This window comes from Passer domesticus, chromosome 3, assembly GCF_036417665.1.
Source record: "Passer domesticus isolate bPasDom1 chromosome 3, bPasDom1.hap1, whole genome shotgun sequence".
NCBI lineage: Eukaryota > Metazoa > Chordata > Aves > Passeriformes > Passeridae > Passer > Passer domesticus.
Genome location: NC_087476.1, coordinates 72,490,029 through 72,514,419, shown reverse-complemented (window position 1 = coordinate 72,514,419; position 24,391 = coordinate 72,490,029). Strand labels below are relative to the sequence as shown.

The following is a 24,391-nucleotide window of genomic DNA, read 5'->3' as shown; positions in this document are numbered from 1 at the left end:
GAAAAACCATTAATCTGAACCTCAGTATCTGTTCTACTTTGTAATATATCTTGCAGATAATAAAAAATCCCCTGTAACTACCTAGGCCAAAAGTCAAAATAGATCTAGTTGCACATAAATCTTCTGACATAGTTACCTGTCTTAGGTAAACTTGATGTTGTTATTGTTTGTTTGTTTTGTGGAAGGGAGACTGGTCATCTTTTGGGAATTTGTGTGTGGGACCACGGTGAATCTGGCCAAAATAAGGACTTGTTACCAGAAATGAGCATTTGTACAGTAGAGACCAGAAAACCTAATTATTTCAGCCTTTACGCATCTATTTTACCAATATAACGCCTACTGCACAGACTTGTTGCACTTAGGCTGCAACTTTACTATCAAATTAATACAGAGGCTTCCGACTGTCTTGCACCCTAACTGGTGGAGTTGGTCAAAAGCCCTGTGCCAGGCATCCTCTCTCTTCTGACAGCAGCTGCTGTCTTCTATCGTGTTAAGAAACACGTACGACTTATTTAGGGAATGAGGAAAGGCAGGTTCTTGGCCACGGTGCTCCTCTGCCAGCTGAGGCAAGTCCTTTCCTGATGCTCCTGGCCCCGGCGGCGTGGGAATACTACAGCTTACCTCCTCGGCTAAGAAGGGGAAGGGCTGTGGGAGACGAGCGCTACGGGCAGGAACACTTGAGGGCCGCGAGGCCCGCTCAGCCCCCGCTATGGACGGCACGGAGCCCGAGGCAAGGCCGGGAGGCGGCGGGAGCAAGGCCGGCTCCCTGCGGCGGGAGCGGCGGGCGGGCGGCGCCGCGGCGGGGGCGGGCAGGGGCTGCCGCGGGCTGGGCGGGCGGGGGGCGGGCGGCGGCCGCCCGGCTTTATAGGGAGCGAGGGAGGCGGCGTCTGCGGGACGGGAGCGGAGGAGGCGGTTCTCTTCCCGTTCCCATCCCCAATCCCGCCGGGCGAGTGCGGGGCTGGGGACGGCGGGGTGGCCATGGCCTCCATGGCGGCGGCGATCGCCGCTTCCCGCACGGCGGTGATGAACGGGAACCGGCCGCTGGACGAGCGGGAGCGCAAGCGGTTCAGCTACTTCTCCTCGCTGAGCCCCATGGCGCGCAAGATCATGGCGGAGAAGGAGCGGATCCGCGAGCGCTACGGGCCCGAGTGGGAGCGGCTGCCGCCCCGCCAGCAGGACGAGATCATCGACAAGTGCCTGGTGGAGCCGCACGTCCAGGCCCGCTACGCCGCGCACCGCGGCACCGCCCGCCCGCCCGCGCCGCCCGCCTCCTACCCCAGCCTGCGCCTCAACACCGGGCAGAAGGTGGTGCGCTTCGGAGACGAGGTACCGGGCGCGGGGGAAGGGGAAGGGGTGCCGGGGGTCCGGCGGGAGCGGCGCTGCCCGGCCCCGGCACCGCCGCACGGGCGGGGCGGGGCGGCCGCGACCTCCCCGGGCTGCGGTGCCGGGTGGCGGGCGTTCCGCGAGGTGCCCGGGTGATGAGCCTGATTGCTTTCCCCGCTGCCCGGCTGTGCGGGAGGGCGGGATGTTCACACCGTAAAGGCAGGGCAGGCGCCGGCAGCGACAGCGCTGAAGTGGATTTTGCAGGAACACTTGGAGAAGAGAACGGTCTCAGTTGACCCGACGGCGGGGCATGGCGCTGGACATAGTCCCTTGCTGAGAATGGGCTGTAGGGAATGTTTACACTGAGTTAAATCTCTTCCTTTTCGTTTCTAGTTTTAGACACGGTTAAAAATACAACACTGAAAACATTCCAGCTCTTGGCATGTTTGACACCTTAAAAAAATGCAGCCTGTTCCATGTCACATGCCAGGAAAAACAAGGGTGTGGAAAGATAGATGGCAAAAAGTATGGATTTTGAACCTTCTGAGAGCCATCTATCCAATGATGAAGCATGGTAGCCCTTCTGGAAATCCACAGTAAAAGAGTACCCGGTCTGGAGCAGTGGGTCGTGTTACCGAGTGTGAGCCCTTGAAGAGGAAGGTCTAACAATGCTTCAGGAGACCTGACAGTACTCTTCAGATACGGTGTCTCTTATTCACTGTATTGATCCTTTTAGTTTTCTATTCTTTTACGTTTCTCTTATGTTCTTTTATTCTTGTATGATTACAGATTTCTTTCACTATGTCCATAAAATAACTTTAAGTGACCTATTGTTAATTACGTGGCTTCTACCAGAAAAAAAAAAAAAATTAAAAATCTGCTTCTCCATTTGTAATCATCAATCCAGTTTAAAGAGAGCAGGGCTACTTTTAGGCTCCTCTCCAATATCCCTTGCAATGGGATTTCTAAGAAGCATGTGAGGCATACTGGTACTGGGCATCATGGTTCCCAACCAGCTTTATGCCAGGAGACTGCTGCCTGTCTTTCCCCTGTCAGAAGGGTGTGATGCTGTGCTGCACACACATCATATCTAAAGCTAGAGAGATTAGGATGTAGCTCAGTTTAGTCTAGTTCATGATACCCAAAATTCTAGATAAATATTTGATAGTAATGGCCAAAAAGAGGTATAGAAGAAGGACATAAGACAACAAATTTGGTTGTGCAAACAACCTTTGAAAAGAAACTTAAATCTGAAGTTAGTAGTGAAAGAATTTAAAGAGTGTGGAAAATAAATATGTTCAGTTTTCCCAGCCTTGGAGAGCTCTGCTATGCTTTCTGCTTTGAATTATGTGGATCTGGAAGGAAAGCAAGCATGTTTGTAGGCTGTTGTGCTGCACTGTATGGAAATAATAATTTCCTAAACATCCAGAGAGCCCATCTGAAACTGGGCAAAATAGCTGTCCCTGCTTCTCCCAAATACAGTTACAATTATGCATAATGTTAATGTTTCTGTAGCCATTAACCAAAGAATGCATGGATCATCCAAATACTTGATACAAAACATTTAATTTTGGAAGTATCTGCCCCAACTGACTTCCTCTTTGACTTCTAAGCAGAAGTTAATATAAATTGTTTCTCTGAAGAAAAGAGATTCCACTCATTTTGGCATTCACCATTGCCATTTTATTTCTTCCAACTGTACTACTGAGCCTTGGAGCCTTTTCTGGCTCTTCATCTGATAGCTTCCTCTCCCCTGGCTCCCTTGCTGGCATTCATCCTGATTGTTGGACATTTGCCCTGGCTGACAAATTGTTCCTCCTTGTCTTGCTGTAGCGGACCCACCACCGCGCTGGTCCCTCGCTGGTTCGGTTCAACTCGCCGGGCTGGCGAGCGCTTGGCCTGCAGAGCTCAGGAATCTCTGTGTCCTGCTCGGGTGGCTCAGGGAGCTGTGCCCCTGCTGCCTGTGTGAGACTCAGCTGCTGCACGCACCGTGGTCGCCCAGCCCTCGCTCAGGACCATTGCTCTCCCTGGCTGTTGGTGTTTGGCATCCTAAGGCAAGGAAACGGGGAAGAGCCCGCATGCCTCAGAATCACTTGTGGATGCTGCAGTGCTTTCAGTGAGAGTGTTTTGGCCTGATGATGTTCTTGCTGATACACCTGGTCCAAAAGTTTCATGTTTCCAACCACAGCTCATCTTCCCTGTTAACTGATGTTGAAATGTCGTGATCTACCTGGGCTTGCTTAAGCACAGAAATTTGATCTCTCTGACCTTGTGTTCTTTGGAAGACGTGGTATAAAGCAAACCAAGGATGAATACTGAAGATACTGATTTGCTGGTCTGGGCCTCTCACCGTTTCAGTCCCATTTTCATGCATATTGCCATTATGATAAGGTGGTCCAGAGGATATGTGTAGTGGTCTTGTATTTCTGGACAGTTGCTTCCCTCTTTCACGCCCCCACCATTTCCTGTGTATCTCTTCTAACAACAGATTTATCTCCTGAACTTGTAGCCCAGGACTGTAAGTTCTCAAACTATAAACATCTCTTACATTCTCAAAACACCTTTGAGTATGTTGGCTGTGTGGGAAGGGTGTAACAGAACATAGACGTGCAGTAACAGGACCGTGGCATCCTATAGCCATGATCCAGTCATTTTATAATGCTAGAGCACTGCAGCACCATGTGTGACTCTTAGCAAATGCCTGGAGTCACTGCTCCTTCTCTTCCATCTTATCCTCATTGCGCTATCACCAGTCATGGAGTTGGTAGCGGAAGCCCTGCAGGCACTGTGAGCACAGTTTCAAAAGAGAATTGGGCTAACAGGGTCATTTCACACCACAGTGAAATAAGTTTTGTCCTGTTTGCTGAAGATTGACTTGCTATCATGGCACATGCACCCAGCACAGGAGGCTATTTGTTGCTTCACCATAATTTTCTGTGTCTAGACAGCCCAGCTTCCTCCTTCCAACAAGCCTCCAATTGCTGGCATCTCTCCATTTATAATTTCTTCATTCTAATGCCCATATCAGTAGAAATGGAGATTAACTGAGCAGGGAGAAATCTGGAAATACAAGATGAGATTGAGCATGAATGTAGTGTAGATGAATTATTTTTGAAATATGCTGTAAACCATGAGGGGAATAGGTGGAAAACCAGCAGTACGTGAGAGACTGACACCCTTTGCATGCTGTAGTGGCCAGCCTTTGAAAATGCAGCTGATTTGGTGTCAGTTGATGCCGCTGGGTTCTCTCTGGTTCAGTGAAAGATAGTTTAGATATTCAGCTTACAGCAAGTTCTCACTGTTCTCTTAATATCATCTTTATCCATAAGCATGTGACGTAGACATGTGGAATCAAGGTCTGATTTTTCCTTTGTTTTTTAGGGTTTTTTTTTCCCTTTGAATGGATATTAAGTATTTGAGCAGTAAAAGAGTTGGATGTGAAAGAACTAAACTTTACATTGGAAACAATGCCATATGCTTTAGGAAGTGGTAAACATTTAATGTGGAGGAAAGACGGGTAAGAGTTTGGTTAGCTTCATTCACTGAGTTTTAAGAGGGAAGCTTGACTGACCTGCCTTCAGGCAGAGATGCTATTTGTTTTGCTTAGCCTTAAGAACTTTGGCATCAAAGGATCAACCCTTTTACCTCCCTACTTAAAATTGCTTTAAAGTAACAAATAATCAATATAGCAAAAACTTTTAAGTTTGGCCTTTTAGAGATTTGCTTTTTAAACACCCAAAAATGAAAGGCAGCTTTTGAGTGCAGTAAAACCTCAATAACCAGCAAGTCCTGTTCTAATAACACTTCTGAGAAGCATTTATTGGTGGGTTTGTGTCTTGCCCAGCTACTGTCAGCTGTGCTGAACAATGCTCAGATACACAGGCACACTTCTAGCAGTGCCTTCCATTTTGAAATTCAGATGTTGTTTTGCAGCAAGCTGTCTACATATAGGAAATGTAATTTGTGATTCTTTTTTATGTAGTTTGCAGCTGGTTGTTGAAGTCAAGTATATGACCAGATATTTGCCTCTCTTTCTCACTCATCTTTTTCAGCTTTGAAATATGTTGCATGAGGCCCCATTTCTTACAAATAGGTTCTTTTTTTAACCCTGGTGAACAAAAGTTTATTTATTTGCCTTCTTGCTGGAAGAAGGCATTGTTGTGTGCTGAAAACAAAAGCTGATCAGATATGGATTTTTTCTAATCTATGTTGATGATAAATGGCCTTTAATCCTTTTTCTCTAGAATTTCCAGTCATAATTCACTTTTGTTATTATAGGAATAGTTGATTCTTTTGCTCCCAGTGTCTTCAAGCATGTAAGAACTTGTATATTTTACAAAAAAACTAAGTTACTTCTCATATTTTGTTGGTGATAAACATGAATCAGGCAGTTTAGGTAGCACAACACAGTTCAGCATTATCCTGTCTTTTCACTTGGTCCTCTGCATGTTCTGTGTGTGAAGACACATGAGGTTCAGGCCACGAACTTCCTTCCCTTCCCTAACAATGGGCATAACTTGTCAACTGTCTCCTTCATCCTAGCCCCAAGTGCACTTCAAATAACCACAGACATCAATTGCTTGAAGGTTTGTATCCTCCAGCCACGTCTTATCCTATTTTATTCTTTGCTATATCCCACAGAAGATCTTGTGAATGTGGACAGAGTTCCTCAGAGTTACTGTCTCTGAGGAGGGCAGGGCTGTGCAGCCCAAGAAACAATGAGCCACCTCCTTTTAAGTAAAAAGAAAATAAAAATAGGATCCTTTTCTTTTAATGAACTGCTGCTTAACATGTGTCTACTACTTCCGTCTTACATATTCTGTGAAACTCTTAGATTCTATCTCTGACCAGAACTTTTGACACCCAAATTAATTAATTCCAGGAACTTTTTACTTGCCTATGCTGGAGGTTGAGGTTGGAAGTTGTGGTGCAAACAAGGACAATGATGCTTGAGGAGACTCTGAAGTGGGAGGCTGACTTGCTCTGTCCTGCAGGGAATGATGTATCCTGCTGCATGACAGCCTCATACTGCCACTCTGCCTTGCCCATGCTGCTTTTTCATCCCTCTGTGGTCAGCCTTTTGTCCTCAGGGCTCGCTCCCAGCAGCAGTGTCACAGCTCAGTTGAGGGTGTGCTGGGAGCTTTGGGTAAAGAGCTGTCCCTGCCGGTGTTGTCTTCTTGTGCCTCAAATACAGCAAAATAAAGAACTGGATGTCTTGGATCCAGGACGAGGATGAATTTGGCTTACTGCCAAGTTTAAAACTGGTCCCTGGTTGGTTTGCTTGTCCTGTAAATGGCAAGAAGACAGCTCTTCCTTTAAACTCTTTAGATAAAACCCACTGGCACCTATGCCTACACATCTGGAGCTTCAAGGCGTTGTGACTGCATGTAGGAATGTTACACTGCTCTCTGGACTTCAGTTCTGTCCTTTACTGCTGTGGTTGAATAAAGCCCTGATTTATCCAGACTGCACAAAGACAGGAGTGTTATAGTCCTTCTTGTGTGTGAGACTCAACCCAGCAGTTAGGTTCTCCCGTCTCTCTTCTCTTTTGGGCCATGATTCCTCTGTCATGCATGCTTCAGAAATTATGAACTCCAGTTTTTCAGAAATTAACAACTACATTTCAGAGGCAAATGATATTGTCCTAGAAGGAGTTTGAAATAATTAGACCTGCTGTGAGATATCACACGTTGAGTGGTGTGGCATTCCCATGCAGACAGCAGCACACCACAGTGCAAATGGTGATAGATCCTAAAAAGCAGACTTCTGCTCCTTTTTTTCCTGTAAATGTTAAAACATCGGAGAATCTGTTTCCTGGATTGAGAAAACCTGAATTACATTTGTGTTCTTGGCAAAAATTTCCTATACCAAATTTCCTTTTGGCCACAATATGTGATTGAGAAGAACCCAAGCCTTTCCTCTTAGATGAGCGCTACCAGGTCACTTCTTTTTAAGAGCGTGGGATCACCCTCATATATACCACAAATACCTTGCTGCTAGAAATCCTGTATTTCACAGATGAGTAATAGTTGGAGTATGCCATGTTTTTATGTTTAGGAGATGGTTTTAGACACTTCTAATCATGATCTCATAGCTCTAGGCCATAAAAATCTGCCTACGGTGAAATAAGAGAGGGCAGATCAGGAGAATGTTATCAGATGTCTAAGATATATATTCCTAGAAAGTCAGAGACCAGAAATAAGAAGAAAAAAGCAGCCACAGTGAAATGGTGGGTTCCTGTGTTGTGTAAAAACATGGTTGAGTTCTGTTATTCTCTGAACAGCAGGAGTGTAAAAATCCTGCGTGGGTACTCCTGACCTTTCCCTTTCCATACGGTGTTCCCACTCCTGTTCTTCCTGGTGTGCTGCAGTGTTCACAGGCAGTGACCTGCTCAGTGTGGAGGGTGCAGCTCACCACCTCTACCTGTGGGACCATCCAATGTACCACCGAGTCCCAGCCATGACTAGGGATAGAAATGCAATCATGTTGTTGTAATTCTTCAACAAATAGGAGCAACAATAATTTTTCAAATTATTTTCCACCATTTTTTCAGTGTGGGCTGCCTGTATTTCTGGAGGGCATGCCATGTATGAAGAGATTGTTTAAATTTCCCTGTTTGGGATCAGTTTCAGAAATGCAGCATCTTCAAATAATGGATTTCAGATTTTGTGCTGTGGGTGCCTTGTGGCTCCTTCGACACCACTGAACGTGTATTTCAGAGTGGCTGTCACTGCCCTGGTGCTCTGATGTGTCCTGTTGGGGCTGGGTCCAGCTGGGGCTTGGCCCGATGGCCACGCAGCTGTTTCGCTGCCCCACTACTGCTCTGTGGTCTGCCAAAGGGAGTAAATGGCACTTGATTTCCTCTGAGGCCCCTTCTCCTATTGTTGTTTCTGTCCCTGTGTGTTGCTAGTGGCTACCAAAGAAACGCCGAGTAGAAGACTGGAAATCTAATACATTTTAAAGCTATTTGTGGAGAAACCATTTCAGGAGATTTAGACCAGGTTAAACCTTCATATATTTTGTAGATTAAATTGGTATAGTATTGATAACCTTCCCCTCAGAGGACCTACTTTCAGTCAGTCTTAAAATGTAATCAGTGCCATGTTTAAGTAGTGCTTTCATTTTTTAGTCAGTTCTGTAGCAGTGGGTGTTACAGTTCCAGCAGTGTAACATAATGTCATCTGTGTAATGCTTCTGAGAAGATGAAGCTACTCTTCTGATTTTTAGTCATTCTTCAATTTTATTTCAGGATATAACTTGGCAAGATGAACACTCAGCTCCATTCTCCTGGGAAACAAAGGTAATTAAACAGCTTTTTTTGGTTTTTTCTCTGTTGCTTCGTCACTGCTCCTACTGCATTTATTGTCTTCATTTTGTTACTTGATAGGTTAATGTCACCTTTATTCTATGCAAGCGGTATAAAGTGACCATGCTGCAAATCAAACAGGATTGGTATGCTTTGATTTACTTCAGGAGAAACTCAAAATATACTTCATGAGCTAATGTTCTGGCTTTGAGTGCAGATGTAAGACCAATTCATTACAATTTTATTTTTTGTTGCAAACTTTTTAATCAACTTTCCATGTTTAGTAAGACCCTTGTCTCAGATGCTGTATAAACATAGCTGCATTTCACTTTTAGGTCAAGAGTAAAGTAGCTAGAAAACGGTGTGAGAAATGTGCAGGTATCTCATAACTTCACTGGATTCTTTCTGAAAGCCTGTCTAGTACTTCATCTTTTTATTATGAACTAGAATGTTGTCTTAGGACAAATGTAGTGAAACTTATTAACCTAGGGCCATGCTAGAAGCACTATGTTATTTTCTTTCCAGAAGTCTCCTTGAAAGAATAACATATTTTTCTGTGGTGAGTCGGTTTGGGGTTTCTTTTTTTTTACTTCATCTCTGGTATTTTGTTAAAGCATTATTTATGATGGGATTCTCATATGGCTAACACAGAGCCAGAGTTCTCCATCTTTCTGAGCCTGCAGTGTGAGGAAACACAGTTGTGCCATATGTGTGGTGGGAAATAAAGTTTAGTTCTTCTTGTTGGAAAAATTCTGGGAGCAAAACCACAGCTCATTGTCTTTCTCAACTGGGTATGGCAGGCATGTTAATTTAATCACACATTTCAGACTTTGTGTTTTTTGCCCTTATCTGCCAGAGAAAGCTGCTACTGCCCTGTTCCCTATTTCTTTCTTTTTTTTTTTTGCCCTTGAACTCTTTAGATAATCATGTATGACCTTATGAATATAATCTTAGCCTAATACAGAGTAATTATTTGGAAATACCAGTGAATACTAAATTAATCCAGTTGACCTGAGACTTAGCCCTCCCTGCTCAAGGTCACTGCCTGTAGCTGCACCCCATCTGTGCTTTGCAGAAGCTGATTAACCTGTAACTTGATGTGACTCCTGGGTCCTGGCAGCCTGCATTGCTGCAGTTTAAGAGAAACCAATGCTAGTCTTCACTTGCCTTAAAACTCCCTTAAAAGCTATGATGGTTGAAGAACCAGTGGAGGATTTTCTGGTTTTCCCACTTTCCCCTCTCCCTCCTTGCTGACCAGAAATAAAAGCTGTGCCACAGCTGTGGGCTGAAAAGTTGCCTGACCTTTTTCTTTAGCAAAAGTCTAGAGTATCCATGTTGTCTGGATTTATGTGTATGGTTTGGTCAGTTCCTGTGGATTCTTCCTTTTGGTTTTTCCCCAGTGTATCAGTCTTTCAACCAAATCCTTCTACTGCTGAGTCTTCCTTTTCAAAAGTGGGGATCTTGCTTTGTGCTTACTCTTTGATCTTCCCTAACTTTATGAGGTAATAATGGAAGGCAATTTTTAATGAGGTATCAGCTGAGGAAAAAGTAGCCTTACTCAAGTGGTCCCATGTGAGGAAATCTGAATGAGCGGTTCAAGAAGGTTGGTGTGTTGAAATGCAGTGTTCAATGTCTTGTGAGCCAGACCTGTTCCCATCGTTATTTAAGGCTGTCAGGCTCTTTCCATTCCATAGGCTCTCCCCAGGATGGGCTGTTCTTTCCACAACACTCTTCTCCCTGATCTCCCTTTAATGCAGAGCTTTTTGTTTGGTTTGGGATTTTAGAATGTTATGGCCTGAATGTGCACAAATATGCTCTGGCTTACCCTTTTTTTTTTTTTTCCTTAAACACTGAGACAGAAAAATAAAGCAGCAAAACGAGTATTTTCTGTAACTAACACAAGGGAATCTGTGAGGGTAGTGAGAAGTGTAGAGAAGAGGGGAGGGCATGTATTCTCCCAGGCTGAAGGCTCTCAGCTGTAACCGTGATGGCAGCAGGGATTCTAGTTGATAAGGTATTGACAAATTTTTCTCATTGTAGCTAGTGCCATGGATTCCCTACTTCCACGGCACTCAAACTTACCGAGAGAACAGTGTACTGAATTGCTGTACATACACATTCAGTGTACTGAATTGCTGTATTGAACAGTGTACATTTTGTTCAGAACATTGTTGAAGGGCTTGGTGGCTTCACTTGTGTTACAAGTAAACTTTCTGTATTCTCATTTTAAACACAAATGTGAGGTAGGGCTGCAGTCGTTCATATCACAACAAACGCTCGCATGAATATCTCCACTATTTTTAGATGATGATTTCTTGTCTCACCTTTTTATTTTTAAATCCTCAGACAAGGCAAACAAGGTAGAACTACAATGTAAATTGCCAAGTTAGCTGTTAGACAGCATTTAAAAAATATTTTTAGTAGATAACAATAACACTTCTCAGAAGGAAAATTTGGGAAGCAGTGAGTTCACTTGGCACTGCAAAAGGGCTGACATTATAAAACTAAAGATTGAATTGGAGGGAGTGATTTGGTTCATGGGTGGAGCCCTCATGGACATAACATATTTTGAAATGTGGATTACATTTTTAACTGGAGCTCTACCCAGGTTTATGAATTCAGGGCATTCTGTTTATGGCTTCAGGTTTACGTGAGATGAAAGATGACATTTTAGCTGAGTTTAGCCTTTGAGGTTTCTTGGTTTGTTTGAAGCAAAATTCAGTGAAACTCAGCACGAACCTCAAGATATAAATGGAAAACAAGAATCATGCCTGAACTTGGAAGTAAAATTTCTCTGCAACTCTTCCTGAACTCAGAACTTTATGGGTTTTGTGATTTTACATTTGGGCAGGGGCAGGGGGGGCTTAATTAATTTAGTAATGGGCAGAAAATATTTCATTTTGCCGCCTCAGTTAACACACAGAATGCACTGAGCAGCATGGGAATAAATTGCAATTTACCTCTAATTCATGCTATTAATGAAAATAGGTTTTATTCCATATACTTTAAATTGACACATGCATATCTAAAGATTTCTTTTTCTTGATACAGGTAGAATAGTTGCCAATTTTCTTCTGTTTTCAACAGGCCCTCAGGTATTTGTTGAAAAGAGAAGCCTCTGAAGTGTGTTTAAAATAAATAAACAAAAAACCCCCAGAAATTTTAAAAAACAAAATGAGGAATTTACAGGCTTCAATCCCTCAATAATCTGGTTGCTGCCTCCCTGTCTGAATTCCCTAATTATATTGCTACAGAAGTGATCTAATCCCAGCAATCATTTAGGAAGAAAACAGCTATGTTGCACTTGTAATAAACATGCTTTACCAACTGTTTCCTTTATCTAAAATTGAGGCAGTCTTCAGTATCCTTCTTTGTACAAGCCCTAGTTAGTGTTTTGTTTTAAATAGGAACACAGTGGCTGAAGAAAATTTTTTCCTTCCTTCCTTAGCAGCATTATATTATAATTGTTTGTTACAAGCTATAATTTGGTGTGATTATTTTTACCAAGCTGGCCTAAGTGGCAGCACTTCCTCAGAAGGAGTGATCCCTGAGCTTTTGAGATTAGCCCTCCCTTTTTGCTTTAGACTCCGTATGTTTAAAACACAGTGCTGTAAAACTTCTGTTGACTATTAGTTCTTGAGCAAAAAAAAACCCACCAAACCCAACCTGTGGTAATAGAAGCTGTGTTCAAGGTTTATTTTAGTCTGTATGGCCAAGTGTTAGGATTCAGTTCTTGCATCAGTCTTTGTTGGTTTTGAGCATAAAACCAGGCACTGTCAGTACAAGCTTGCTCAAGCTAGCCAGAAACAGTGGCTGGCTGGATTCAGTTCATAGCAGCAGGATATAGAATGGAATTTCCTCCAAAGGTCCATACTATATAACATTAGCATTGTCCTTCTATATGGACTAAAATTACTTGGATTGGTTTTGAGTGCTTTGCTCTATTTTTTGCCCTTGCAATTTGCCTCTGCTGACCTAAGGATTTCTTTCTGACTCTGAAAAGATCCTGAAAACACCCACGGTGTGCACAGGAAACAAAGCAAAAACTGCAGCTGCTTTGAGCTCTATATTTATTTTGGTTCTGTCTATTCAGCAAAGCAAAGTCATCTTCTAAATCTTTTTAAACTGGCTTTCTTACCTCTGCATTTATCAGGCTGTGCTTAAAACAAGTTGCTTTTGACAGTGTTTCTGTAGTCTTTGTCTCAACAATTTGGATTTTTCAGCCTGCCAAGCAAAACAATTTGTTTTGGCTGTATTTGCGTGACTGCTTAGTAAAATACTACACATTCCTGATGAGTGAATAAGAAGCTTTAAAAGTTCCTGGGTTCTTTGTGATCATTTTGTTTTTAATATGTACTTATGAACTGAGACTTGATTTCCTACAGTATAATTAAATCATGACATTCTCAGTGCCTCTGTTGCCTCTCTTTCAGCATACATTGTTTCCCATGAGTATGTACAGCCACTGTTACAATTTAGTGGATTATTGCTGCCTTGAGACTGAAGTTTGGTCTAAATTCTTTAATCCAGTAAACAAAATTCCTAAATACCTTCATATGGTCTTTTTAAGGAAAGATGGACATGCAACCTCCTAAAACCTGCAATTTATAATATTATTTATATCTACTATACAGAAAAATGATTAAGACAGGACATCCTTTCTTTAAACCCTTGCAGTGGTTTGGGACCAGAGGGATAAGACTGAAAGGAGCAAAGGCTTCTAGCTTTGCTTTACCTCAAAGTACTTCTTTGTGCATGCTTTCACATGCACTCTCTAGCCCTTCTCTCTTAATGAGTTGAGAAAGATATTGCTCATGCAATATCTTGAAAATACTGCTGCTGTTAATAGCTTTTATTTGAATTCCAGTAATTTCTAGAAATTACAGTTGAGACTGTACTAGTCTGTCTGTAAACTCTTGAGACTTTCTGGGCTGAACAATTCCCAGAAATACCATTTGGACAGATGGTAGGAAAAAGAAAATATTTTTATTTTATTCCTCAGATGGGGATTTATACGTACAGAAACTGCAGCTCATGTAAAGTAATACAAAATCAATGAAAGCAGCAGGGAGCTGAAACCCTCTCTCTAGAATCCCAAACTGTGCCTGAAAGACAACTCACGTTTGACCATGAAATCACACCCCACTGTTCAGTGTTTGCCTCCCCAGGGTGGCAGCTGGTAGAGTGCCACAAGTGCAGCTATGCCTCTGAGCACTGCATGGGCAGGTGCAGCTCACAGCAGCTCTGCCCCAGCCTGGGGAAGGCAAACCTTTACAGGTGAGCTGCTACCCTACGTTTGGCTGGGGCCAGGAGAAATGTGCATCAAGATATTCTCATAGCTGGCAAACCTAAAGGAAAAGGACATTTTTTGGGAAGGAGGGAGGGAGCTTGCTGTCTTTTAAATATAGTTTGCTTCCTTCTCCTGCTGACGCAACCAATTGCCAATTTGCAATCTGATGTAAGAAACTGAGAGCAGAGCTCTAATTAAAATCACATTTGTAGTGTCTAGTGACTCATTAGAGTGTACAGTACTATTCATTACTTAGATATCAGCATAGGGTGTTTCACACATGGGCCTTTTCTATCTCTGTGAAATTATCTTCCTACTTGGGCTGCTGCTCTGTTGTTTGGTTTGCTTTTTCCTTGCGGAGGAGGGTGTTTTATTGCCAATCCTCTTAACTGGAAATATATTGCCTATTAATAATTTTCTTTCATCAGCTACATTTCTTAGGGGTTTAGATGTGTTAAATAACCTCAGAAGTCAAATAGAAGCATTATATATTTCAGGGAAAACAGAATATCTTGTGACTGGTCCACAGAAGTTCTTGGCTTCTGGAATTAAATGGTAGAAGCAGAATTATCCCTGTGACCTCTCAGAACTGTATTTACATCATGCTGAGACACAGTGCTTTCAGAACCTGTCGGGGTAGTCTTCTTTGCCTTCCTTTTGGGAGAATGAAAACTCCAGAAAAAGTATTTTCATTTGGATTATTCTGTGTCAGGCTATGAACTGTTTTATCTCCAGAGCATTCCATGAGACAGATATGCAATCTCAAATGTCAGGTGGTCCTGTCTTCTGAAATGGGTGCACCCCGTGGTCTCTGCACAAAAGGGCAAAGAGGACATCCTCTCTAGAGCATGCATCCACGAGCAGGTTGGAAAGGTACAACTGCCTGAAGTGCTGCTGTAGTGCTACGCTCTTCTCTACGCCAGGAGCGATGTGACGCTTCCAAACCACATCTCTGAGTTGATATTTTTCCCCATAAAAAGAACGTAAAATATCACCACAGTCAGTGGTTTTAGCTCCACAGCCTGAGAACTTCTCAGAAGGCCTGGCTTTGCTTGTCTGGCTAGTTGCTGTTGAAATGCAGAACCATCTTCTTGGTTTACTTTTTTTCTAATTTTTGTTTTAACAGACCCATACTTCCCTTCCATGGGTGTTTTTTCTGGATTTTATTTCCAACGCTGCCCTGCTGGACCTGGGGGCTATGATGGCTCTTCTGCTCTCTGGGCACTGATCTTCCCTCTCCCTTGGGCTGGGGGGTAAAGGAATCATTCTACTGAAAATGACTGCTGCTGTGATGGCCTTTAGCTACTGTCATCCCCAGTGTGAGCCCCAGGACAGGCTGTTCAGAAGACAGCAGACTGCTGCAGGACAAAAAGTAGCACAGTTTTAATTCCTACATGACTCAAGTCTTCCAAGATGGATTTTCTTTTTTTGAACCTGTCTTTGATTTTTAGAATCTGCCTTTAATTTTTTTCTTGGCTGTTGGGGAATTGCAGGTCTATTTTATATTGTGTTGTGGGTTTTTTTAATCTGGGATTTTATCAGTTCTAAAGTCTTAAAGCATCTTAACTTCAGGGTGGTAAATCACTATTCAGTAGTACTGCCAAATGAGCTTAGGGAAATAAATCCCTATATTTTAATATAGGGAATGGCAGTCACTGTAAATAATCCTCAACACCATTGCATCTATGGTTTGTTTATGCAAAATTTATCTGTGAATAAATATCCTGCTCCTAATTTTACATCATGACTTGTTTTAAAAAAATAAATCAGAGCAGTAATTTTTTCCTCATAGTTTTTTGCAGGCAGGGTAGGGTGTTAAGTTGTTTGGTAAGACTTGCGTGTATCCTTACCCTCACCTTATTCTAGCTGAGCTATAATTACTTGCAGCTTGTTTATGTTCTGCATCTTTTGATAGCACAGTGTATTCTTCATGAGAACATGGAGCTTGTTGCTCTCTTGCCTACAGCCTTGGAAAAACGATGCATCTAATGCTTTAGAAAGGTCAGATCTAAGTCCATGAATCAAATTATGTGTAGTCAGCTGCTGACTATTTAAAAAAAATGTTTTATAAATAATCAGTTGCTGGGTTAACAGTTGTTCTTTGATGAGAAGTTTCTGAATATTAACTACTAGGCGTGTGAGTCCTGCTAGATCTAGAGTCCCTTTGAACTTCACATGCACAATAATGTAGGACTCAAGATCAAACACTTCAGTGAAAATGATATGCAACTAGGACTTGTTTTAGACTGAAGTCCATAGATGCTATTGCAGTTTTATTTGGGAAAGGCTCAGCAATGAAGTAGAATGGTGAAGAAACATCACAAATTTGTAATGAACTTTCAAAGTGTCTTTCAACTATTTCAACCAAAAGCTAAAAGTCCTCTGGAGGTTTTTTTCAAACCAAGTCAGGCCCATGATTACAACAACATACCTTTAACAGTAAAAGCATTTTTTTTCCTTGCATTATTTGTTCCTTTTTACAAACACAAGTCTGTGTATTAGGTTGTTCTTTCTTGGCACATATGCTTACATGTTTCTCAGAGGGTAATAAGGCTTAACTTTTATTAGCCAGAAGAGTGTCTAGCTCGTTGAGAATCATTTTACTGAGGTGGTGGTAAGTAAAACAAACATTTTGAAGTACTGTTCACTTTTCTGTTACTTGTAAGATTATTTTCATGCATTAACTGTGGTCACTTGTAAGAAAAGAGTGCTGAGACAGCTGTACCCACTTCTGAGAGGTAACACTGGGCCAGTGTTACCTCTCAGAAGTGGGTACAGCTGTCTCAGCACTCCAAGTGAAAACAAACCAGGGCTCTGGAATAGGTGAAGAATGCTCCTGATGGAGTTATTTCTCTTCCTTCAGAGGGGCATTAGAATTATAAAATTATTCACCTATGCATACCCATTACATCTAATCCTTTATCTTGGAAGCAGATGGACCTGTAGCCAGCTATTTCAAAGACTATAATGGAAAATTGCCTTTTGAGCTACACTCTGAAGCTTTTTTTGCTTAAAATTTTGATGTAAAACATCTCTGACTTTCAAAATGCATCTGCAGCTGTTGTAATGTCTTAGTGCCGCTATTCTAATGTTTCAGTGCTGTGTACTGCTGCCTTAGATGGCACTGAGTAACTCCAATAAAATTGCTTTCCCTGTCTCCTCTGCGGCAGGTCTGGGACTTTTATGTTTGCTTGCAGTTCAGACTTTTAAAAATTGTGATTTTTATGAAACTACAAAGATAGACATTTATGGAGGAATTAAGTTAGCTTTGCTGTGGTATCTGTTGTCTGAGAGCTGTCTCGCAGTGGGCTGAGGTGTTATCTGTGTGCACCAGGGTCAGAAAGTCAAAACTGTATCTGTGTGAAGTTCTTTGAAATGCTGTTTTTCTGTCCCTGAACAGAGTCAGATGGAGTTCAGTGTTGCATCTCTCTCCATACAAGAGCAAGGTGGTGCCCAGCTGCAGAATGAGCAGAGGCAGCCTGTTAAAGCAGCACCTGGTGTCCAAGTCCCTAAATCTTCTCAGGCCAATAAGACCCCTGGTTCTGAGGGGTTGATAGCATCCCGAAAGGAAGAGGAATCATCCTTCTGGAAGATAAACGCAGAGCGCTCAAAGTTTGAAGGAGACAAGTCTGAGTTTCAGTCCCTGACCCCCAGCCAGATCAAGTCCATGGAGAAAGGAGAGAAGCCCCTTCCCTCTTTTTACAGACAAGAGTCTGCTCCAAAGGAGATGACCAAAGCTGAGAAGCCCAGCATAACTAAACCAGAGAAGTCTGTTGCCCCCAGCACACCTTCTGTGTCTCTCGAGTGGGAGAAACCTCGACCTACTCAACTCCCTACTAGTTCTCTAGATGACTTCTTTCTTCCTGATCCACCACAGGATCTGGCATCTTCTAGGACAAACAAGGAAGATATTGATGGTACTATACTTACAGACCCACAAATGCCTGGACAGGTGAGTACTGCTATACCCGTTGTCCTTATATTAAGAACTGTGCAGCAAGTACAGTTGCCAAGGCCACTCTGGAAGATTTGGGACTCCAAAAATCACTAAGCCATAGCTCAGCTTGATGGCTTTTTTGTCTTTCAGATGTGAAGAAGTCTATTTAATCTGTTATTTAACAGTCTTTTCAACACATTAACTACAATTAAGTGCTTTTTAACATACAGGGTAAGGGCACAATTTAAATCTAACACCAGAAATGCTGATGAGGCACCAAGTAGCTCATTGACAGCAACCTAGCAAGTTGCTGTATCACATAAAAGAGGTTGTGGGGTTTTGGGGTTTTATTTGGAAAAGCAAAACACTTAATGAAAAGAATAAGCTTTTTAACTTGCAAAGTAGGTGAACTAGGGTCTAGCATACTTTATTGGTACACACAGCATTGTGGTGAATGGTGAACTGGTTCTCAGCTGTTCCAAGCAGTAGCCTGACAGCCACTTCCCAGTGCTTTGTCCCAGGCAGCTGTGCTGATTTCAAATGTGTTTTCTCTTAAAGTCCAAAATAGAAATAGAATGAGCTTCCAGAATTAGCCTTCTCAATGTTTTTTTTTTAATGAAAAAACCCAAACAACCCAACAAAAAAAATAACCTTAAGCAGCTCAATAGCCAGTTGAAGCTATTTTAAAAAGCAGATGCTGATCTCTGAGAAAAGAAAGGAAGCAGTAGGATATGATACAGGGAGGGGGAAAAAAGAATGAGATCAAAAGCTTGAAAAATGTGAAGTGGAGGAGTGGTGCTTCAAGCAGAGCTGTGCAGTTCTGTTTGAAATCTGTGGCATTGCTCTGGCAATAGCCTGACACATTACTGTACACCTTCAGCACTTCACACAGCTTTTTCTATTTTCTGTTTTTCTATTTTCCCAAGTGTGATTGTTCAAATTCCAAACAAGATGATGTAAAGTCAGAAAGATGCAGAATGAGTTTACTGGTTGCAAGAAAAGTAAGTGACAGCAATTAGGAGAGAGCAATACTTAAGCCACTCCAGTATTTGAAGCGCTTTGTTTAGTTACCATCTGCTGAAACTGAGGGATAATGCTTCCTGAGCTGCCTAGCTACAATTTATGAACATGGTAGTCCTTTAATTTGAGTTAAAGGCTTTATCATGTTTTCTTACAAATTAACAGTTTCAATTGCTTTTTGAATGTTTTCAAGATAACTGAAATCCTTTAAAAATCTTGTTTTTTCTATTTGTGGAGAAACAACCCTCCCATGTGAAAATGGGAACAGAGGAGCAGAGAACTTCATGTATTATAAGGAATTATTTCTTTCTTCTTTTCTGGATTATCTTCCCTGTTCTGGGAAGCCATGCTCTAAGAAGAGAATCCAGAGACTCAGCTCTGGAATACTCTTCCTAAACTCTTGAATACTCTTCCTAAACACTAGAATCACCTTAAATGTCATGGCTAACATGGCAGGAATGAGTATGTTCTGCATAGCCTAATAAATAACTTGTCATCAAAGTTTAATCTGTGTAGTTTTCTGCAAACAACTGACTCTAATTGCAACAGACAATCTGTTGAATTAATGATGCTTGCCTTCTGTGTTTGTTTCATTCTCTGTAATTCCCAATGTAGTCTGAAAAATTGATCTTCATTAATTTTTTCCACAAGGAAAAAAAATCAAAATATTTTGCCTGCATACCACAAGAATAATTTTCTTTTTATTTGGAATGGCCTTTTCGGGCATTGTGAGTATTTTGCCATGTCATGTCTAGCATTTTATGGTGTAGGTACTTAGGTATCCTAGAGCATAGTAAAGATCTTGAAATATTGTCAGACAGCATTTTAAACTTTAGTTTTTAGATAGACAGTCAAATATGCAGTTTGTAATACCATGGTTAACAGCTACATCTTATTTTCTTTTTTTTTTTTTACCTTGCAGACTAGTACAAGCAATGTAATCTTGAAGACTGGCTTTGATTTTCTAGACAACTGGTAAAAGATACTTCAAAACAGATCAAACCAACTTTGGGGAAGGAGTGGAACACCCTTCTCCTTGTATGTTAATTTACTAGCATTTGTGTCTTTTTCTAGAAGTAACTTTCAAACTCTTAAATGTTGCCTTTGTATAAACTTTTGTAATACCGTATATGTTTTTGTTTTTTAAACAGTGATAGAAGTGTGGTTTCATTTGGATATTTTTTAATATCTGTTAAAATTTTTAGTAGCTACTGTATTGAAAGGATGGGAAAAGTTACTGTATACATGTTAAAGAAACACAAATGAGTCTCTGTATCCTAGAGATGGAACGTACAGGACCAGCTTGCAATTTTCAGTGGAAACGTTGCTAGCGTGGCTTGTAAGAAATAGTGTTGCATCTGCAGTGGTTCCAACCATACTTCAGACAGCTAGCAAAAAAACAGTATGAAAGGCAAGCACCCAGAATTGCATTGATTTGTAGATTTCGTTTCCTTTGAAAGTATCTTTTGTACCACTTACTGAAGACATTTTTTCTTCTGAAGAAGGCAAAGGCATTGCCAAAATGATGGATCCAAAAAAGCACTGTGTTTGTACCTACAAATCTGCTAAAATAACTTAAGAGTGTTAAAAAAATTACCTGGGGAAATGGTGTTTCTGGTGTTTGGATTGAAGACTGGGAAGTGGGTAGAAAGGAGTGGGACAACACCTAACGAATTGGAGAAATTCTTCAGGGAACACAATTTCACTGCCTCCTTACTAGAGCATAGCTCTTCATAAAACTAGTGCTGGAACTACAGCACTGAGGATTTCTGGAGTGTAGATTACCTTTGTGTCGGTAAACCACTATGTTTATGGGAGGTCATAGCAGTGTGAGGCTTTTTTGTTTTTTAAGCAGCTTATCGTCTCAAGGACTCATCAACTTTGGTGCTTTTTCCTCCTTGTGGGTTCATCCTCTTTAGTGTTCAACATCTGGATTACATTTATTCCTAAGGTGCAGAGAGGCATCTCAAGGTGGCCCTTGGCAGTGTTGCCTCCAGTTCTGCTTTTGAATGATCTTTGGTGTTTAAAATGTAGAGAGCAAGAGTAGCTGTCCTTTGGATCTGTTGTCTCTGAAATGCAGCATGATTTACACACTGATTCTCACTGTGTTTACCTCACCTTGAAGCCTTAATTCCCCTACGCACAGCCAGTGACTGGTCTGCTCCAATGCCAAAGGTTTGACTTTTCCCTTTACCTCAGCAATAGTCCCATAGCATTTGTTTGGGGTAGAAGGCAAAACACAGGGCTCTAATGGGTCCCAGCCAAGGCTGTAAGAAGGTCACCATCTCCTAAGCCATAGCTGTGCTAGGCTTCTCATGGATTAGCACTTGACATTTGGTTCAGTGCCAGGGGCAGTTAAATGTGCAGAATTGGATGCAGTAGGATTTTTTCTGCTTGTTATGGGAAGGGTTTGCAATGCCCTGGAAGAATCCTTGCCTCTAATTGGTGTGCTGCTTGCTCTGAACAAGCAGTGTGCTGATAGAGCATTAAAATTTACTTGTTGGACAAGGAAAATGCTGTAAGCATATCCCCTCTTTTCTTGCCCCCACACCCCATAAAAAAAAAAAAACAACTAAAAAAACCAAAACACCAAGGCCAAAACCTCCAGTTTTTATAGTGTTTTCTTAAAAGGTTCCTTAGCTAAATGGTAAGATCACCACAGAGTAGAAGCCATTGTATAGCATATTCTTATTTATAGGCTTCTGAAAGCTTTCTAACATTGTTCCTGAGATGTACAAACTCCTTGTCATGGGTTGGCGCTGGCGCAGTGCTAGTGCGCCTATGAAAATATATTTTTCTCAAATGACTCCTGTGAGATGTGACCAGGAACAGAGCAGAGCAGGCTTAGGCTTAGAAATAAGGAAAAAAACTTTATTAAGCTACATCATTAATAAAAGGAACCCACACCATTCAGAATGTTTTGGGAAGTTTTCATTCTTCCTTCTTCTACCTAATTTCTGCTAAAGCACAGTGAGACAAAACCTTGGATTCTCAGTTGTTACCTCCCCTCAGGTAATCAATTCTCAGTCTATCAAGGGAGGGAGGAGTTTCTCTTGTACCGTAGTCTTCTCTAGGAAACACAGTTTATGTTTCCATGTCACACATGGCACCACCCGAAGAAAATCTGTCATGACATCTCTTTCTATGTACAATGCTCTCACTACCGTCTATGGACTAAAACTGCTTATAGGGTTCTTTTTAAGGATGCTTTGCCAAGTACCAAAAAACAACACTCTCATTTTTGTGACAACAGTCCCCCCTATTTTCACCTCCCCCGGGGCCGAGGGTCTTGAGAACAGAGATCTTCTCTGAGGACAGAGGGCACCACTGCACCCTCCTACAACAGTTTCCCATTTCGGGACAACAGTCCCCCTCTCCCTGAGGCCGAGGGTCTTGAGAACAGCAGGTCACTCGCTCTCCTGCACGGGCAGTCACTACAGCAGTCACTCTCCTGGCTCAAACCACTGCATCCCCCAAAATGCAGTCTCTGTGTTACAGCAAAATTGGTTCAGTCTATGGCTATACAAAAAAAAAAAGTCCAGCTAAAGGCCACTCCATCATTTCTTCCCACCTAGAATTCTTTCCCGTCTTCTTCTGACAACTCAGAAGGCTGTTTCTCTTCTCTCTCAGATGAAGGAGGATTAATGTTTCGCAAAGTTTTTTTTGTGTTAGGGAGGGTTAAAATCTCGGGCTCTGCTGCCCTCAGGACGGCTGAAATCTCACAGCGGCCTGCCCGGGACTCCCACGGCCCTGCACCTTCCCCCCTGCTCTTTCTCCTCTGCCTGCGTGCTGCTGGCATGTGATATCAAATGTCAGGGTGGCACCGGCTCTCTCTCTGTCTGGGGGGGCTGCCTGGGACATCCCCGTGTTTCTCCACCCTTCTGTCCTGCAGGGGCCGGCCCAGTTCCACTCCCTTCAGCCCCCCTTCTCCGTCCGGGGCTCCTGGCCTCCCTGAGCCTAGGCCGCATGGCTGGGGCTGGGCCCCTGAGCTCTTCACTGACCGCAACAAAAGCGAGGCTTCCTCTGGGAGTTCTCTGCTTTTAACCCCGTGTTCTCAGAGCTGTATCCATGTCTTCAGTGGTTACACCAGGTGTCAATATTCAAACCTGACCACTGATTGGTTTGGCTATAACTTCCCAAAAAAACTTGCTTCCTTGTCAACCTACGACACTCCTGTAGTTCATGGATATTATCTCTGCATTCAGCAGTTCAGAAAATGTTTGTTGTTACCATCCTGGACTTTTCTGCTGTTTTTTTTTTTGTAGCATTTGCTACAAGCATCCAGAGGTTAATGCAGCTTAGAACAACTTTAACACAAATTCTTTAGGTGTATGATTGATATTGACCTTCCTTCTAAAGCTAACAAATGTTAATCTTGGGGTTTACCATTACCAGTGAATCTGATTTTCTGTACATTCAGCTGCTGAAAAGTAGTAAATCCAAAATAAATAAAGATGCACATTCTAATCTTATTCTGATTTGGGGAGATCTGAAAACAAAGTCTCCTACTGTCAAGGAGTGTTACTTAAAATCTCTCTGGTAATACCTTAAAGCTTCTTAGGGAAGAATCTGGGCTGTCTGTCTTTTCCATTGGCTAACTTGACCCTAATACACATTGGGACCAGCTGGTAGAACATGCTGCAGAACTTTTTACTTATCCTGGTAGGTTTTTCCTGTGCTTTGACAAGAGTTGATGCTCCTTCTTTCTTGAATATGTTTTTATTAAACATTCTTACAAAAATGAAATTGTATTTGGTCACATTTTATATTAACAATGTTTTAATAAAGTCACTTTAAATAGAACTGTCAAGGTTTTTGTGCTGCTTTGTATGTTGTCCTTGATACCCTGCTTTCCTCGGTGCCATTGGAGTTGTTTGGGGCATCTTGGATCTGCCTGAGAGACAGCCAAGGATGATTTGATCGAGAATTTAGAAACCAGATTTTTTTTATTGGGGGAAAAAAAAATCAGCACACTTCATCTGTGTTTTCAAGCCTTTAAGTGAATCTATATGGGGAGGTATCCTTGCTTTATCATGTAATCTGACAGCTGGGGGCAGGGGATGAGATTTGGGAAGACCAAAATCTATTTGTACTTCACTGTAATAGATTAAACCTAACACACACGCTCTCCCATCAGTATCTGCAGGTAATCCAAAGAAGTATCTGGATCATTATTGCAGAAGCAATTTGAAAACTGCATGTTGTGGTTTAGCACCAGCTGTCAATGAAACACCACACAGCTGTTCCTTCACTTCACCCAAGCAGGATGGGGAAGAGAATGGGTTATGTGTGGGCTTTAAAAGTACCTCACAAAAAGGAAGGTGCTAGCAGAGGCCACTGGGTAGTCTCACTGCCTGCCTTTTGTGATATGCAGCAAGTTCCCAAAGTGTAAGAGAATCAAATGTGCAGCCACAAGGATAGTTTTTCTTCTGCATGCTTACATCTACTTCTTCCAGAAATGTATTTGGAAAAACAATTTCATTTGTACTCAAGCTGGATTTCCAGCAGCTAAAAA

At 42.1% G+C, this 24,391-nt stretch overlaps 1 protein-coding gene across 1 annotated transcript; it reads left to right on the top strand.

Annotated features, from left to right (window-relative positions):
- The first annotated feature begins 880 nt into the window (after positions 1-880).
- Positions 881-23,679, top strand: C3H1orf198 (chromosome 3 C1orf198 homolog). The gene is made up of 4 exons (XM_064413892.1): positions 881-1,326; positions 8,573-8,623; positions 17,320-17,871; positions 19,799-23,679. Exons 1-4 carry the CDS (start codon positions 979-981, stop codon positions 19,853-19,855), a joined length of 1,008 nt encoding a protein of 335 aa, XP_064269962.1. The 5' UTR covers positions 881-978; the 3' UTR covers positions 19,856-23,679.
- The last annotated feature ends 712 nt before the right edge of the window (positions 23,680-24,391 follow it).